General features: G+C 44.2%; 1 protein-coding gene across 6 annotated transcripts in view; it reads left to right on the plus strand.

The window, feature by feature from the left end:
• NAALADL2 (N-acetylated alpha-linked acidic dipeptidase like 2) overlaps positions 1-18,264 on the plus strand; it is an 821,817-nt gene that overhangs the window by 781,036 nt on the left and 22,517 nt on the right. For all 6 annotated transcript variants that reach the window (XM_081862367.1, XM_081862368.1, XM_081862369.1 and 3 more), the window contains one exon: positions 7,004-7,202. In XM_081862367.1, the coding sequence (XP_081718493.1) occupies positions 7,004-7,202 (199 nt within the window). The remainder of the gene's footprint in view (positions 1-7,003; positions 7,203-18,264) is intronic.

Here is an 18,264-nt window from a genome sequence, read left to right on the forward strand (position 1 = left end):
ATTTCCTGTATCTTTCACTATCTCCCTCGCATTTTGCTTGCCTTCTCTCTCCCACTATTTGTAAGGCCTCGTTGGACAGCCACTTTGCTTTCTTGCATTTCTTTTTCATTGGGATGGTTTTCGTTGCTGCCTCCTGTATAATGTTGCGAGCCTCCACCCATAGTTCTTCAGGCACTCTGTCCAGCAAATCTAAATCCTTAAACCTGTTCCTCACTTCCACTGTGTATTCATAAGGGATTTGACTTAGATTGTATCTTACCGGCCCAGTGGTTTTTCCTACTTTCTTCAATTTAAGCTTGAATTTTGCTATAAGAAGCTGATGATCTGAGCCACAGTCAGCTCAAGGTGTTGTTTTTGCTGACTGTATAGAGCTTCTCCATCTTTGGCTGCAGAGAATATAATCAATCTGATTTCGATGTTGCCCATCTGGTGATGTCCATGTGTAGAGTCGTCTCTTGTGTTGTTGGAAAATTGTGTTTGTGATGACCAGCTTGTTCTCTTGACAAAACTCTATTAGCCTTTGCCCTGCTTCATTTTGATCTCCAAGGCCAAACTTGCAAGTTGTTCCTTTTATTTCTTGATTCCCTACTTTAGCATTCCAATCCCCTATAATGAGAAGAACATCCTTCTTTGGTGTCATTTCTATAAGGTCTTGTAAGTCTTCATAGAATTGGTCAATTTCAGTTTCTTCAGCACCAGTAGTTGGTGCATAAACTTGGATTACTGTGATGTTAAAAGGTCTGCCTTGGATTCGTATCGAGATCATTCTATCATTTTTGAGATTGCATCCCAGTACAGCTTTCGCCACTCTTTTGTTGACTATGAGGGCCACTCCATTTCTTTTATGGGTTTCTTGCCCACAGTAGTAGATATGATAGTCATCCGAACTGAATTTGCCCATTCCCGTCCATTTTAGTTCACTGATGCCCAGGATGTCAATATTTATTCTTGCCATCTCATTTTTGACCACATCCAACTTACCCAGGTTCATGGTTCTTACATTCCAGGTTCCTATGCAATATTTTTCTTTACAGCATTGGACTTTCCTTTTGCTTCCATGCATATCCGCAACTGAGCGTCCTTTCGGCTTTGGCCCAGCTGCTTCATCAGCTCTGGATCTACTTGTACTTGTCCTCCGCTCTTCCCCAGTAGCATGTTGGACACCTTCCAACCTGAGGGGCTCATCTTCCAGTGTCATAACTTTTATATGCCTGTTGTCTTTGTCCATGGAGTTTTCTTGGCAGGGATACTGGAGTGGCTTGCCGGTTCCTCCTCCAGGTGGATCACGTTTGGTCAAAACTCTCCACTATGACCTGTTCATCTTGGGTGCCCTGCTCGGCATAGTTCATAGCTTCTCTGAGTTATTCAAGCCCCTTCGCCACGACAAGGCAGTGATCCATGAAGGGGTTTTAAACTATAAACTATATAATAATAAATGCTGCACTTTTACTTAGGAGTAAGTTCCAGTGAAGTCAGTGAATTTTACACTGTGTTGAGACAACACAATAGAATTGTGCATAATTTTTAATAGAAGTCACACCAGTGACTAGTATTTAAAGCACAATCAAGGATAAATACCATTTTAGGGCCAAACTGCGAGGATGTTTCTCCCCAGCTCCTTGTAGGGCAACCACAAATGGAGAAAGGGGAAAGGGGAAAGAGCACTGAACCCCCATGGCTCTTTGGTTTGAAGACTGGCCATCTTGCTTATTTATTGCCGCAGCTCACGTTGGCAGCAGATCACTCCGGCTCGCCCCTCTCCTTGCAGCCACTAGGAAGCGGGATAATTTAATGCCGAATAAGTTGCTTGAGTTGATTTATCAGCCAGTTCTTGAAAGCTCTGTGTTAGAAATGAATGACCTTGATCTGTGTGTTTGGATGAGAGGGAGGGGAAAAAAGAAGACAGTTCTGCCTCCGGGAAGGCAAATAGAGAGACCTAGGCTCTAGGAAATAACACAGCTGGCGGTTGGCACCTACAATATGTGCAGCAGCTTTGCTCCTTCAGTTTGGGAGGGTCAGCCTTGCCCCTAGAGCAGGAATCCCAAGCATGGTGGCCAAATGCAACCACCCCCAGGCCTCTCTATCTGTTCCCTGGGACTCTCTCTGAGCCACACCTTCTCCCCAATACTACCAAATAATACTAACAGGCCACACCCTCTCTCCAGGCCTGCTTCACAACTTCCTGAATTGCTTTTGCCTAACTGGAATCATAGAACTGTAGGGTTGGAAGGGACCATTAGCATCATCTAGTCCACCCCCCTATAATGCAGGAATCTTTCGCCCAACATGGGGCTTGAACCCACAACGCTCAAATTAAGGGTCTTACACTCTACCAACTGAGCTATCCTTGAACTGGGACAATGCCTCTAACTTGCCTGGATCGACAGTGGAAAGATGTCTGTGTACAGCAGTGAGAGTAAAGAGCTCTGACTTGTGCATGGCTAGAATGCAGCCCACTGTACAAAGGTAAGGGTCACAAGGTTGCAGGTTCGATCCCTGTGTGGGACAGCTGCATATTCCTGCGTTGCAGGGGGTTGGACTAGATGATCCTCAGGGTGCCTTCCAACTCTATGATTCTATTATCTATTGCCCCCTTGGCTCCACCAGCTATGGGCGTGGGGCCCCCAGGAGGTTCCCCAGGAAGGAAGGTGGCCCTTGGGCTCAGAAACGTTCCCCACCCCTGCCCTACGGGGTGAAACCTCACTAATCCAGTAGCTGCAAGAAATGTATGCCATGGGCTGCATAAATGCAAGAGCAGCGAACCCTCATGACAACTTTACAAACCTTAGCTTTATGAGATCAGACAAAGAAGTGGACGGTGTAATGAAACTGATCTTAGAGACAGAGGAGCTGCTGGGAATTTCATTAAACAAAATTGCAAAGTTAACAGAAATGAGAAAGCTTATCTTACTAGTATTAGTGCCATGAAAATAATCCTCCTTTCCTTGAAGTGAAGTGACTGAAACTAATGAATTAACCAAAGCTAAGGAAAATGCCAGATTAAATCAACAAGCCCTGTTGTATACTTTAAAAAAATTACCGCTGCTTGGTAGGTACTTTTTAATGACAGTGATTTCCTGCATGGGATGTTGTGTCTCTATCCCAAACCCAAGACTGAATCGTGCATCTCCCTCCTCCAGAGAGCCAGTGTGGTGTAGTGGTTAAGAGCGGTAGTCTCGTAATCTGGTGAACCGGGTTCACGTCTCCGCTCCTCCACATGCAGCTGCTGGGTGACCTTGGGCTAGTCACACTTCTCTGAAGTCTCTCAGCCTCACTCACCTCACAAAGTGTTTGTTGTGTGGGAGGAAGGGAAGGGAGAATGTTAGCCGCTTTGAGACTCCTTCGGGTAGTGATAAAGGGGGATATCAAATACAAACTCTTCTTCTTCTTCCTCCGGTGGAATTTATGAACATGAGTTCCATGGGATATATGAAATTGCCTGATATGGAGTCAGTGAATTGCCTACACTGACTGGAAGCAGCTTTCCAGAGGTCTCAGACAGAATTTTTTTCCTATCCTTTCCTAGAGATGTAAGGAATTGAATGTGGGATCTTTTGCATTCAAATCATGCGCTCTACTGCTGAGCTACAACCAATCTGCAAAGGAATAGCCCCCTGTCTTCCAGCAACAGATAGGGATTCAGTTCACCTCTAAAGGCAGGTCTATCTAATCTAAACTTTCTGAAACAACATGTTAACCAATTACAGCCATCCTTCCTAATTAGCTCTATTCTGAATTTTACGGTGCGGTTCTCCAGCCAAGTAACATGTACAAAAATGTATATACTAGGTCAAAGTGGGCCTAAAATACATTTATTGATGAAAATTGCATCACAGTCAGAAAAATTGCTTTGAAAAAGATGTTCATGTTAGGAAGAAGTCACATACAAAAATGTGGTTATCAGGAGATATTTGTAGCAAAATGCTGGTGGACTGTCCAAGGACTTTTTGAAATGAATTTGCAGACAGAATTGGAAATGCAGAGGACAGAATTTAATATTTGAAAAATGTGAAACTGAGAAAGACCAAAAATAGACTGATTTGCTCATCCCTACAAGCAAGTCTAGAACCGCCCACCCACCCACCTAATTTCTCAGGATGTTGGGTATTAATGTTTAAATAGTTCCTGCACCTAAATTCAACACCGAAACAATATTTTGTTAATTGGCTTTCATGGATGCCTTTATTTATTTATTTATTTTGCTCTGAACTTCTGAAGCATTTCAGTATTGAGGCGATTTCGTGTTGTTGTTTTTAAAGCAATGAATTCTGTGTTGAATTTGCAATGCGTATCGTATCAAACAGCAATGACAAATGGTGTGGGGGGGGACCATTAGGATGTGTGACACAGCTTCCTCAGGTGATAGACATTTGGGGCTGCAGTACCCCACCTGCTGCAAACAGTCTCCTAAAATAGCCCTGCTCTGTGCCCCCCACAAACCCACTTACTGCCTTCCAGAATGGTGGAGGATGTTGTCCTGTCACCTCTGTGGAAGGAAGAGTCAGCTGCCACTGTTCAGATTCTTTAAATGGAATAACGTAATAGGTACAAGATGTCAAAGGTGACTGTGGGATTGCGGCACTCATCTTGCTTTCAGGCTAGGGAGCTGGTGTTTGTCCACAGACAGCTTTTCGGGTCATGTGGCCAGCATGGCTAAACTGCTTCTGGCATAGTGGGACACCGTGACGAGTGCCAGAGCTCATAGAAACACTGTTTACCTTCCCGCCGCAGCAGTACCTATTTATCTACTTGCACTGGTGTGCTTTAGAACTGCTAGGTTGGCAGAAGCTGGGACAGAGCAATGGGAGTTCACCCTGTTGCAGGGATTTGAACCGCCATCCTTCCGATCAGCAAGCCCAAAAGGCTCAGTGGTTTAGACCACAGCACTACCTGCTCCTCTTTGTAAATGGAATGGGGAGGAGAAGGCGCCATCTTGCCCTTCACCTCAGGGAACAAATGTCTTGGGCAGGCCCTAGACATGGGGCAGGACACTGAAAATACTAACCCTCTGTTAATCAACCAATTGTTAATTAACAACAATACAAAATCATGTATAACAACAACCCCAAGCCCATTGCAAATACAGACTAGGATAATAACCACCAGTTGAAAGACTCTTTGGGAAAAGATGGTGCTTAATTGCTCCTGAAAAGACAACGAAGATGCCACCTATCTGATATGTATCATGCTGCCATGCTTAGGGTTGCCATATTTCAAAAAGTGAAAATCCGGACACAACAGGTTTTTTGGCCAAAGTTTTTGAGCTATTTTTAAGGAAATTCACCAAAATCTACACTTCTGATATGGGTTGCCACATCTAAGTGGTTTTCTGCCCAGGTGCTGTTTCCGACGGCTGAATCCTGGCTGAATGTCTGGGAAATTCCTGTCTGGGAAATATGTCTGGGAAATATGTCAGGGAAATATGTCAGCCCTAGCCATGCTAAATGCTTGATTCCTACATAGTGCAGAATGGGCTTCCCAATGGGGTGGTACCTGTAGGAGTTCCTCTCCTGTACCACACAGTGGTCAGTGGAGCATCTCAGTGGGTGAAATGATTATTCAGGTGTCCTCGTCTCAAGCAGTCTATGGCTTTGTGCACCAGGACCAGGTCCTTGAACTTAGTCTGGCATCAAATTGGCAGCTGACCAGAATATAGATTTTTTTTTTAATTTCCCCTTTCCAGGATTGTCATTCTTAAATTAATGGTTTGCATACCAGAATATCGGTCAAGTCGCTTAGCAGTCTAGCTATATGAATTGTTCTTGAGTATTGGCTTTCAAAGATGTTAGCAAGCCTACGGCTATGTTCACCTCTGGATATAAATAGTATTATTTTAAGTGCAGTTGCATTCCTATTATCATATCATACTGGACATGGCTGACTTGAAGTGACAGCGACACGTGTGATTTATCCCTTGGATAAACACAGTGGTTGCAACTGGTAGGCTGTGCTATTCGGAAGTGCTTGCTAGTTTTATCTTAAACATCTTTCGACACCACTCCTAAGGAGGGAAAATTACAAATGTTATCTCACTCAAGGGGAAACAGCAACACTTTTATTATCCTGCATTTCCAATTCGTTATGCAACCCTCCCCAGCTTGAATCAGGATGAATGATCTCATCTGGTTATTTTAAGTTGTTAAATAAATACAATTGGAGGCACCAGAAAAAGGGAACTTGGGAGATGCATACCGCTGATTGCTGAATTATACGGCAGGTTTTTCATTGCACAGGCTGCATGTAACTGGATTTTATTCAAAGTCATGTTATGCCGGATGGATATTTATTCTCCAGACTTGGATTAAATGCAGTAACATTTCTCTGCGTAACCAATTGCTTTCCATAATGGGCACCAGTGGATTTTTAACGCTTGTAAATTATGCTTCTGCCCTGAAGCATTCATGTACTCAAGCTGCCTCGCTTGCTAGAGTGAAACAGGGGTAGCTATGGTATGAGTAAAATGTTTCACACCTAGTTTATCACTGGGAAGGGAAGGGGTAACTGCCCTTTAACCCAACAGTAGGCAGACGTCTGATTCATGTTAATTTACAAGGCGCTTAACAACTTGAGTCTAGGATACCTTAAAGACTGCCTGATTCCTTATAACACTGCCCTGGCCTATCACTGAGGAGTCATTTCTGGTGGCATCCCAGGGCTTAGATGCATGGCTTATAGCCACCAGGAGACAGCCCCCTCTGTGTTGAGTTTCTGGTGATTGGCCAAGACCTTTTCATTTCAGCAGAAAGTAAGGTTTTTTCTGACTTCATGGTTAATTTTAAGCAATTATCTGAATTTGGAATCTTATTGCACACTGCTTAAAGACTAGGCATTAAGCAGCATGTAAATATTTGGAATAAATAAACTGCAACCCCAAAGGCCCACCAGTCAGAGCCAAGTGGTTAAGGGTGACTCAGAAGTGTGTTCTACCATAAGTGAGCACGTGGATCTGCCAGTCAGCCTCAACACATTTTTACCCATAGTGTGTTTTTCTTACTGCTCTCAGATGAACATTTGAATCTTGACCGCTTGCTGACAATGGCCAACGCCCTGAGGGAGAGTGCCCAGTTGTTCCAGTCGGATGAGATGCGTCCAGCAAACGACCCGAAGGAGAGAGCTCCCACCCGAGTAAGAATGCTGAACGACGTCTTACAAAGCCTCGAGAGGAGCTTCTTAGTTCCTCAGGTCCCTCCAGGATTTTACAGGTAAAAGATTCTTTCCGCTCATTTGCGCCAACCGCTATGGTAATCTTGTTTGTTTTGGCTTTCAGAGCTGCCTTGCCATGCTTGCGTATCTCAGCGAGAAGGCAAGATAAAAGCTCATTTTTCACATTTTCCTAAACAAGAATAATCCTTTCAGGGGGGAAAAATGGCGGGGGAATGAAATTGAAATTAAAGTCGTCTCATGGGAAGAGGTGTGATTAGAATGCAATTTGTAACATTTCTGTCGTGGCATCAGTGCTGAGCAGATATACTCCACTAAAGAAACCCAAGGCTTCATGACAGTCTTTTGGAGCAACATAAGGCTTCTCTTGATGGATTTAACCAAATAGTCAATAGATACTACTTGTCATCACAGCTGTGTTTTCCCTCTGCTCTTGGATACAATATTCTTCTGGGAACTGCAGGTGCTACTCCGGCTTGCAGGATTGTCTTATGTTCACTTTATTCTCCCCACCAGCTTTGCCTCAGCAGATACACATAGGCAACTCATATGTAGGACATGGTTTTGTATTTTACCTTTGTTAGACACTTTGAGCAGCATTAGGTGGAAAGGCAGGATACAAATACAAATTAACAAAGTGTGTGTGTATTATGGGCATTTGGCCATTGTATGGTTAAAAACCATAAGGGACGCAGGTGGCGCTGGGGTCTAAACCACTGAGCCTCTTGGGCTTGCCGATCAGAAGGTCGGCGGTTCGAATTCCTCACGATGGGGTGAGCTCCCGTTGCTCGGTCCCAACTCCTGTCAACCTAGCAGTTCAAAAACACACCAAAAAGTGCAAGTAGATAAATAGGTACCGCTCCGGTGGGAAGGTAAATTGCGTTTCCGTGTGCTGCTCTGGTTTCGGTGTTCTGTTGTGCCAGAAGCGGCTTAGTCATGCTGGCCACATGACCCGGAAAAGCTGTCTGTGGACAAAAACCAGCTCCCTTGGTCTGTAAAGCGAGATGAGCACCACAACCCCAGAGTCGTCTGTGACTGGACTTAACCATCAGGGGTTCTTTACCTTTACCTATGGTTTAAAAAGTGCACATAAATATTTATCTTCATCTTGTGCGTGTGTGTGCTCCTATTTCTTAGCAGATCCATTTTGCTATCGTGATGAATCACCATTACTGAGGAATAAATAGTTCTATAAATATGTAGCACCACACTGAAAGTTCTCAATACCGCCTTGCTTCTTTTTTGCCTTTCAAGAAGTGGGGGGGGGGTTTGTATGGCTGAGGGGTTGCACTCCCGGGGGGGGGTTGTATGGCTGAGGGGTTGCACTCCCAGGCAGTACCTTCACCTGGCTGTCATTCCCCCCCCCCAACAACGAGCCTAGGACCAGGGGTGGAGAAATGGGTCCAGATAATTATCTCGTCCACCCACTGTAGCACCAGCCAGCTGTCAATCACCTGATATCTCTACGGCAGACATAGCAGGAACATGTAAAACATACCAAAGAGTTCATAAATTGAAAATACTGTATAATGGGTCACTCTTAATAGCAGCCGCCTGGGCATGATGTAGTGGAGAGGTGTCTTGTTTTCCCCTATTGGGATAAAAACAGCACCAGGGAAGTCAATGCTGTGTGGATTAAACTACCTTTCCACCAGAGTCACTGCCCCAGTCTAATTTAAACCCTTTGCAGCAACTACTTTTAAGATGTTTTAAATGTATATACAATGTGGAACAATTCAACTATAGATCTTCTGAGTCATCTGTATTCTGGCCTTAACAGCATGTGCATAACAACAAGATTCAGCCAAAAACTATGTATGTCTTAGAGAAGCCATGGGGGAGGGTTTCTGAACACCAATATGTACACAATACTGATCATGGGAATAATAATATGGGAGAAAACACCCTTCGTTTTATTTCTCTTGTAATTCTGAAAACTTACCAAATAGCCCTGCATTTCTATTTACACAAAATGTGTGATCTGTTGAGTCTAATAAGAGTTGGCAGTGCATTTTGTATATTTCAGATTGGGGTTTACCTTTTTTAAAAAAACAAACAAAACAATTTTGGTAAAGCAAACAAGGAAGAATAGGTGGGGGGGGGGAGAAATCTCTCTCCCACAGTAGAGACCTTGTTTTGCACTGTGTTTCAGCCCGAAGTAGAGATTTACGAGTGAGTTATAAACCTCTGAAATAGTGGTTTATAATGGAAACGCTGGCAGACCTTTAACTATAGCAGCACAAACAGTGCTGCAATAAATACTCAACTTCATCTGTAAACAGAAATTTAGGATGCAGTTTGCAGCCTTGACCTTCAGGCTCCAACTGTGTTTAGATAATTAAGATTCCATAAATACTGTAATTTACTGCCTTCTGAAGGAAGAATATGTGCCCATAATAAAGCACATATTCTCCGTGGTGGGGGGTGGGGGATGAGGATTGCTTCCTGTATATTCATTGGGACTTATGTTCTCCAGTTCAGTCACAGTGCTTGACAGAAGTGTAGGCATTGTTTCTCAATCACCATCAGCAAGCCTAGTCACCATCATCTGTTTCCAGCATCATGGAACTGCCACTTTTAGTTCAGACAGCAAATCCATTTGAGAAAGAAGGAAGATTTGGTTTGGTGCCATGCTGGATTTGCTGCATCAGTGATGACCAGAAGACATTATTTCGTCTTCCTTTGGCTAATTCACTGGAATTATTTATTTAGCTAAACGGTTTATATGCTGCTTAACTACAGTAGTCTCTAAATGGTTTACAAAGATAAAATACCAAAAATTTAAAAATCAGTTAAAACTATAAAATTGAAGTACAATTAAAATGCCTGCTGGTGACGGAGGTTCAGTAGGAAGGTCAGGGCAAGTTTGACCTTGACCAGAAGGGAGGTTCATAAAATTGGACCCACAATTGGTCACCCCAGTTTGTGGTGGATAGGAGCTGTGCATCTGAGCCACGTGGAACCACTAACAGCGACATCCCTGAATACTTCAGTGATTGGGCAGGGATATAAGGAGTTAGGTGGTCTTGAGGGTATCTTGGACCCAAATTGTTAAGGGCCTTGTAAATTAATACAAGAAACCTGGTTTGGTAGTGTATAAGCAGCCCATGCACTAGAAGAAGAAGAGGAAGAGTTTGGATTTGATATCCCTCTTTATCACTACCCGAAGGAGTCTCAAAGCGGCTAACATTCTCCTTTCCCTTCCTCCCCCACAACAAACACTCTGTGAGGTGAGTGGGCTGAGAGACTTCAAAGAAGTGTGACTAGCCCAAGGTCACCCAGCAGCTGCATGTGGAGGAGCGGAGACGTGAACCCGGTTCCCCAGATTACGAGTCTACCGCTCTTAACCACTACTCCACACTGTCTCTTGACACACTAGAATTATATGCTGGCCATAGTCTGCCCCCATCAGTGGTCTAGCTGCAGTGTTTTGCACAAGCTGGAGCCTCTGGGCCAGGCCCAAGAAAGGTTAACAATTTAGGGTTATCATTTTTGTTCTGGATTTTTTTTTCATCTGATGACTTCAGAACCATCCATTACAATCTAATCCAGGCTAACAGAATGGCCCCTCTGGAATTTGGCACACATGCACACGTGCACACACATACACATTAATTTGTAAATATGTGCTTGGCTACCCAGAGCTTATGGGACACGGATGGCGCTGTGGGTTAAACCACAGAGCCTAGGACTTGCCGATCAGAAGGTCGGCGGTTCAAATCCCCGCAATGGGGTTAGCTCCCGTTGTCTGGTCCCAGCTTCTGCCAACCTAGCAGTTCGAAAGCACCTCAAAGTGCAAGTAGATAAATAGGTACCGCTCCAGTGGAAAGGTAAACAGCGTTTTCGTGCGCTGCTCTGGTTCGCCAGAAGCGGCTTACTCATGCTGGCCACATGACCTGGAAGCTGTACGCCGGCTCCCTCGGCCAATAAAGCAAGATGAGCACCGCAACCCCAGAGTCAGTCACGACTGGACCTAATGGTCAGGGGTCCCTTTACCTTTACTTACACAGAGCTTAAATATATGACCTTTCACGCACCCTTTCAAACACATTCATTTGGAGAGGACCCCTAACTTGCCGGGGGGGGGGGGGAGAGAGAAGACCTCAAATACAGGACAAATTGTATCAGTACAGGATGTAGCATTTTGTATTGTTTTATATTGAAATACAGGACAATCCTGTATTATACAGGACCAGTGACAACCCTTCCAAGTATCCAGAAGATACTTCCATATGGTTGGTTCCCACATGGCTCCTGCAATAGTTACTTCTCAAATCAACATTGCTCCACTGGTATGTCAATTGTGCAGCCAATGTGATTATTCCAAACAGACCCTCGGTCATTGTAAAGTTGAGATGAATCAATCTGGATGTGAGGTAAAAGAGTACTCCTATGCAGTATTCCCATGCAGAGCTCCCGTTGCTTGGTCCCAGCTCCTGCCAACCTAGCAGTTCGAAAGCACACCAGAGCAATTAGATAAATAGGTACCACAATGGCGGGAAGGTAAATGGCGTTTCTGTGCATTCTGGTTTCCGTCATGGTGTCCCGTTGTGCCAGAAGTGGTTTAGTTATGCTGGCCACATGACCAGGAAAGCGCTGTGGACAAACGGAGGACAAATGGACAAACTCTGTGGGCAGAAGTCACTCAATGAAATCTGGCTAATAAGCCATAAATGCTGGAAGTCAATAGCAGTATCAGGCAGTCAGCACAGGAGACCACTGTGTGGGGAGAGCTCAAGAGGCCTAATTCTTACTGAGGGAATCAACCTGTGTCTAGGTAACGAGCAGATGAATCTGCCAGTTTCGGTTTCTCGTCCCACCCCCACCCCCATCTCTAATTCAGTTAGGAAATATGTTACTTGTTAGCATTTCACTCCTCCATTGCTGATGTGTGATTGTTACATCTCATGTCTGTATTTACTGTACTATCCCTTTAAGCAAAACTAAGTAGGGGAAATGGGGGGAAACGGGGGGCTTCCGAAGCAATTGAGAAGGAGTTCTAGAACTTCTAGAGTTCTCTTTCAGGCCTCTGTTAAATTGAGTGAATAATTCTGTCAGAAAATAAAAGTTAACTTGTTCACCGGAGTTTAACCTGTACAGGAATCTTAAACTAATTAATGAATACATAACTATAGAAGAGCCTTTGTTTGCTGTTAATAATTTAAAAAGACAGGGCAACAGAAAGGCACCAGAATTTCACCCCATATATATATAAAGAGAGAGAGAGAATAAGTTTATGTTGTATTCCAAATTACAATCAACATTTTTCAACATTTTTCAACATTTTCCAACATTTTCCAACATTTCCCCCCACTCTTGGCCATTGTGCATTTACATCTCCTAAGAATGTAACAGGGGGAAAGTTTAGCTGGAAACATTCAAATCCACCCTATTCCTATTTTATTTATTTCTTGCATTATTCAACCACTCTTTCTTAAACAAGTGATCCCAGGGCGCAATGCATCACATTTAAAATTGAAGTGACAACAAAAGCATTGTTCCAATAAAAACTTTAGAGCAATACAAAATCAATTAACAGAACATCTACTCTTCCAAAAGTCAGTTGCAATGGTGTCTGCACAGGCCTGACTTACGGGCTGAATATCTCTGATGGAACTTGTTTTGTTTGCTTGGTTCAGGTAGGCGTGAGTTTCATCCAGCCTTTTGTGCATGTTGTTGTTGTTATTATGTTCTCATGAATTTCCAACTTTTTTCCCATGGATGTTCTTCTGAGGTCTACTTTCACCTTAAATGAATCCAAGTCTTATTACCCGTTTTCACTGGCATATTGGCAGACTGGAGCTTCCAAGAATTCTTGGCCACGTTTCTTACCTGATCCTGTTTATTCCACAAAGTGTGTGTTTTCTGTGGGTTGACACTGTTTCTTTGCCTGGAGACAAGGTGACCTGGCATACTCTGAAAAGAATGCTTGGTCTATGAATTAAGGAGAAGAGAAGTACATCAGCAAAATAAGGAAAAACATGTCACCTCAATCCCAACCATTTGACCTTACATACTTTCCTCTGGTGCCATCACTGTACTCCTAAACTATCCTGTTTGATGTTGCATTGTAATCCTTGATCCTGGCAATTATGATGTGGCTGTTGATCAGTCCCATTCTAGGCTGGCTGCAAGTGGCAAGTCAAGCATTTGATGGACTCCCAAGTCTGAGGAAAGGCCATATCCCCAATACTTCCAACTCCATCCATACTCAGCACTACTCAGGTGTGCTGTGTGGCAGGTGGGATATGGAGGCAGCCAAATGGACTGAAGGAAATGGGTAGAAGGGTGAACATCTTCTTCCCTCTGGAAGATTTAAAGATATGTTAACAGTGTTCTGTTGTTGTTGTTGTTGTTGTTGTTGTTGTTGTTGTTGTTGTTGTTTAGTCGTTTAGTCGTGTCCGACTCTTCGTGACCCCATGGACCAGAGCACGCCAGGCACTTCTGTCTTCCACTGCCTCCCGCAGTTTGGTCAGACTCATGCTGGTAGCTTCGAGAACACTATCCAACCATCTCTGTCATCCCCTTCTCCTTGTGGCCTCCATCTTTCCCAGCATCGGGATCTTTTCCAGGGAGTCTTCTCTTCTCATGAGGTGGCCAAAGTACTGGAGCCTCAACTTCAGGATCTGTCCTTCCAGTGAGCACTCAGGGCTGATTTCCTTAAGAATGGAGAGGTTTGATCTTCTTGCAGTCCATGGGACTCTCAAGAGAGTTGATGATTACGATTCATTTGTTAGTAGTCACATATTATTCTCCTTTCACAAGCTTCTTAAAGTGATGCACAATTTAAAAAGAAGAAAAACAATTCAAAACAAAACAAAACAGGCACCTATGGCAGCTGATGGGGTAGCCTTTCGGAACAAGTTTCTAGAAAGTGCTAATAGCAGAGACGTGTCGTATCTCAACAAGAATAGTATTATATAGAGTAGGGGCAGCGTGGAATCCTGAAACATTTGGAACTTGAAGGAGAAGTTCTCCTGCAGACGATAGTGACAGTCTGGGTTTATAAGGGATAAGGCAGTCTCTCAAGTAACCTGGTCCTGAGTTGTCCAGGGTCTTATACGTTAGTACCATCACCTTGAATTTGGCCAGGTAGCAGATTGGCAGCCAGTGCAAATTCTGAAAGGAAGGTGTTTTATGCTGGCAGAAGTTTGCTCCCACAGTCAGCCTAGCTGTCACACTGTGCACCAGCTGCAGCCTCTAGACCAACTTCAAGGGTAGCACCAAAGTGCACATTGCAGTAATCCAACTGTGAGGTTAATGTGGTGCCCTCCAGGGATTATAACTTCCATAGTCCTTGATCATTAACTGTGCTGGTTAAAATGATGAAAATTGTAGTCCGGCAACACCTGGCGCGCACCATGTTGGCTACTCCTGCTATGTAGAGACTAAGACATTTGGGTAAGTGGGTGGGCATGATAATTTCATACTAACACCATGAATTATGCCTGAAACTTGTGACATTTGACTTAACAAGGAACTGAGAAGCAATAGGTACAGTTGCACACATTACTGCTTTACTTTAAACCACCATTGTGGCATCAGTGTACATTTTCAACAGCTCCAGGCTGCAAAAATGTAGCGTTAATGCTCCTGTTTTTCATGGAATTTGGCACATTGTGCTCTGTGACTAAAATATTACCTGTAAACCCCATGTGTGAAAAATGAAAAACAAAAGTGTTGTTAATGTTTTAATGTGCACTGGGTGTTCTTTCTGTGTTGTGACATGAAAGTGCAACAATTTCACAAAGTGCAAACTGACCTCCTAGGTTTAAGGGCAGTTGCCATCACATCTCCTAAAGCTAAGTTGACATTTTTCAGGAAAAAAATCCCCCTATCTGACTGTTTCAGACATTTCTCTTTTCCTTATCATCCTAGAATTAGGACACTTAGCAGAATCTTCTTTAAATGTTCTCTACCAGTTTCTCTGTGGCAGTCGCCATTTTACACACACTACTTCTTCTCTGGTGAACACTCATAGCCGAGTAAGATAGTCTTCCATAAACACGGTTTTAACAATGAGTCCGTAAGTGATTGTGGAAGCCAATTTTGGATCCACGCGTCCTTCTACAGTGGGGACATTGGTTTCCGGGCAGGAGTTGATCACTGTGTGGATTGGCCAAGCGTGCCTTCCTCCTAGCACATTTCTCCCTTGCGTCCTGAGTTTGAGTGTCTTCAAAGCCCATGCCACCTTTGGTAAATGTTGTTCTCCAACTGGAGTGCTCACAGGCCAGTGTTTCCCAGTTGTCAGTGTTTATACCACATTTTTTTAAAGATTTGCCTTGAGACAGTCTTTAAACCTCTTTTGTTGACCACCAGCATTACGCTTTCCATTTTTAAGTTCGGAATAGAGTAGTTGCTTTGGAAGACGATCATCAGGCATCCGCACAACATGACCAGTCCAACGAAGTTGATGTTGAGGAATCTCGACACTGGTGATCTTTGCTTCTTCCAGTACACTGATATTAGTTCGCCTGTCTTCCCAAGTGATGTGTCGAATTTTTCGGAGACACCGTTGATGGAATCTTTCGAGGAGTTGGAGATGGCGTTTATAAGTGGCCCATGTCACACACACACACACACACACACACACACACACACACACACACAATGCCTGGGAACAACTGTAAGGAAACAATCCCATGCACAAGAAGCTGGCACAAAGCAAAGCCTTGTAAATTAAGCAGACATAAAGTTAACATAAGTCTTGCTGCACTACTTTTGCCTTCCTGTGTCCCAACTAAAACAACTGCATGACAGGGGATGTCCTTGCCTGTCCTGTTTCCCTGCCCCTTCCTTAAAGGTACAAAGAAAGACAGAGACCTGAGCCCCTGTGCCTTTAAATTTCCATGGTAGGATTTAATAGAACAGGGAATGTAAAATAGCTGCCTCTTGTCATGCTGATGTGTACCTGCCAGAATACTCTATCCTTCTGCAACTCTTAAGGTAATGGGACCTGCCTTGGATCCATTAAGATGCAGAGGAGGACAGGGTATAAATCAAGCATGCAACCAAAAAAAAAATAAAAATACAGAAGGCCTTTCCTCCTGTAACTCATACATTCTCTGTTGCTTTCCAGCCATGCCAACAAGAGAATGAATCTTAGTGATCTTCAGCATTCAAACCTCACACATTGAGGGGAAGGCTTTTCAGGCCCTTAGCCATAATAAGAATTAAATTGACAACACATGAAAACAAGACATTAAAAAACAGAGTGAGACTTATTTTTAATTTAACCAATGCTTTCCTTGGGTCTCCTATCTTAGCGGGTAAGTCACATTTTGGTATGGCTTGCATAAAAGAAGGGGTGAAACTTAAAAAAGGTAAAGGTAAAGGACCCCTGACAGTTAAATCCAGTTGCGAACGACTCTGGGGTTGTGGTGCTCATCTCGCTTTACTGGCTGAGGGAGCCGGCATTTGTCCACAGACAGTTTTTCCGGGTCATGTGGCCAGCATGACTAAGCCGCTTCTGGCGAAACCAGAGCAGCGCACGGAAACACCATTTACCTTTCTGCCAGAGCGGTACCTATTTATCTACTTGCACTTTGGGGCGTGCTTTCGTACTGCTAGGTTGGCAGGAGCTGGGACCGAGCAACGGGAGCTCACCCCGTCGCGGGGATTCGAACCACCGACCTTCTGATCAGCAAGCCCAAGGGGCTCAGTGGTTTAGACCACAGCGCCACCTGCGTTCCTCTGGCAAAACTTAGCAGATCGTAAAATAAATTAACAATTGTTGTAATCTGAGGCCCCCTTTCAGCTGGAGACTGCAGAAATAATGGCCTTTCCCCTAATAATAATAATAATAATAATAATAATAATAATAGCAGCCCTGCATATGAGTACAACAGGGTCAGTAGAGGCTTTTGCATGGCATGGCTAGAGAATTCATTGAGTTGAGTGGATCTTACTCCCAGGCAAGTGGGAATTGCATGATACCTTAAATATCTGTAAGAAAGGAGGGCTGGGGTCTATCCGTATTTCACAACTCCTTGCTCAAATAATGTTCAGCTTTAGAAACTTACTTAAGCATTTGTCTGTACTCACAGCTGAGTAATAGCTAGTTTATGGTTACCAGACGTCCCCATTTCCTGGTTACAGTCCCCGGATTTACAAATCTGTTCCCGGACAAAATCCGTCCCAGGAATGTCCCCGGATTTCATTTAATTTCCCCGGATTTACGGTATATTTTATGTGTTGTAGATTTAGTAGTAGGGAATGAATGTTGCTTGGTTAGTTCAACAGCAAAACACACATCATATGGGGAGTTCTAGCGAGGCAAAATGGTGGGTGCCACGGCAGCGAGCAGCTCCTGAAGCCAGCCAGAGCCAACTGCGCTACCAGGCTGGCTCCGGGCTGCTGAGACTGTTGCCACTGCTGAGGGGGAACCAGGGATGCCCGGCGTGTCAACTGGGGGAACTGCTGACCCCCCCCCCATGACCCAAATTGAGCCAGGAGGGATAGCACCCAGCCAACTGCCCAGTGGTGCTCTGGGGCCAGGAAAACCCCAGAGCCAACACACGGAGAAGGAGGAGAGGAGAAGGAAAAGAAAGAGAGAGAAAGAGAAAGGAGAAAAAAGAGGGGAGCCCAATTGGTGTGCTGCTGCCACCGCTGAGGAAAAAAGGTAGGAAAGAGCACTCCACAGTGGCTATTGCTCCAAGAGAGAAGGCCTGGGCCCAGAGAAAGGCCACGTGATAGAGGAGACCACAGCAGAGAAGATATTACTTCTTAATTTTTTTAAAAAAATATTGCTTTTTATAACTTTTTTTTCTCTTTTCAAAAAAAAAAAAAAGTGTCCCCGGATTCTTTGTAAAAAATCTGGTAACCTTAAGCTATTTGCATGCATCTTGTCTTTCCCCTGTATAGGGGTGGCTACCCTTTGGGGGCCTCTAGGCACACATGTGAAGCAGAGAAGCTCTCAGTAGGACCCTGCAAACCGAACAACCAAGCACACACTGCAAGCTGGTCTATTGGCTACAACAGAATAGTTCCCCCCCACCAAGCCTAGTTTCAGTGAAGTTCCCCCCACCAAGCCTAGTTTCACAGAGGAAACCCTGTGGCTACCAAAAAGTGGCATTGGTGGGCATCTGTGTGCCCCCAGGCACC

The sequence above is a fragment of the Podarcis erhardii genome (genome assembly GCF_964252035.2).
Source record: "Podarcis erhardii genome assembly, chromosome: 5".
Lineage (NCBI taxonomy): Eukaryota > Metazoa > Chordata > Lepidosauria > Squamata > Lacertidae > Podarcis > Podarcis erhardii.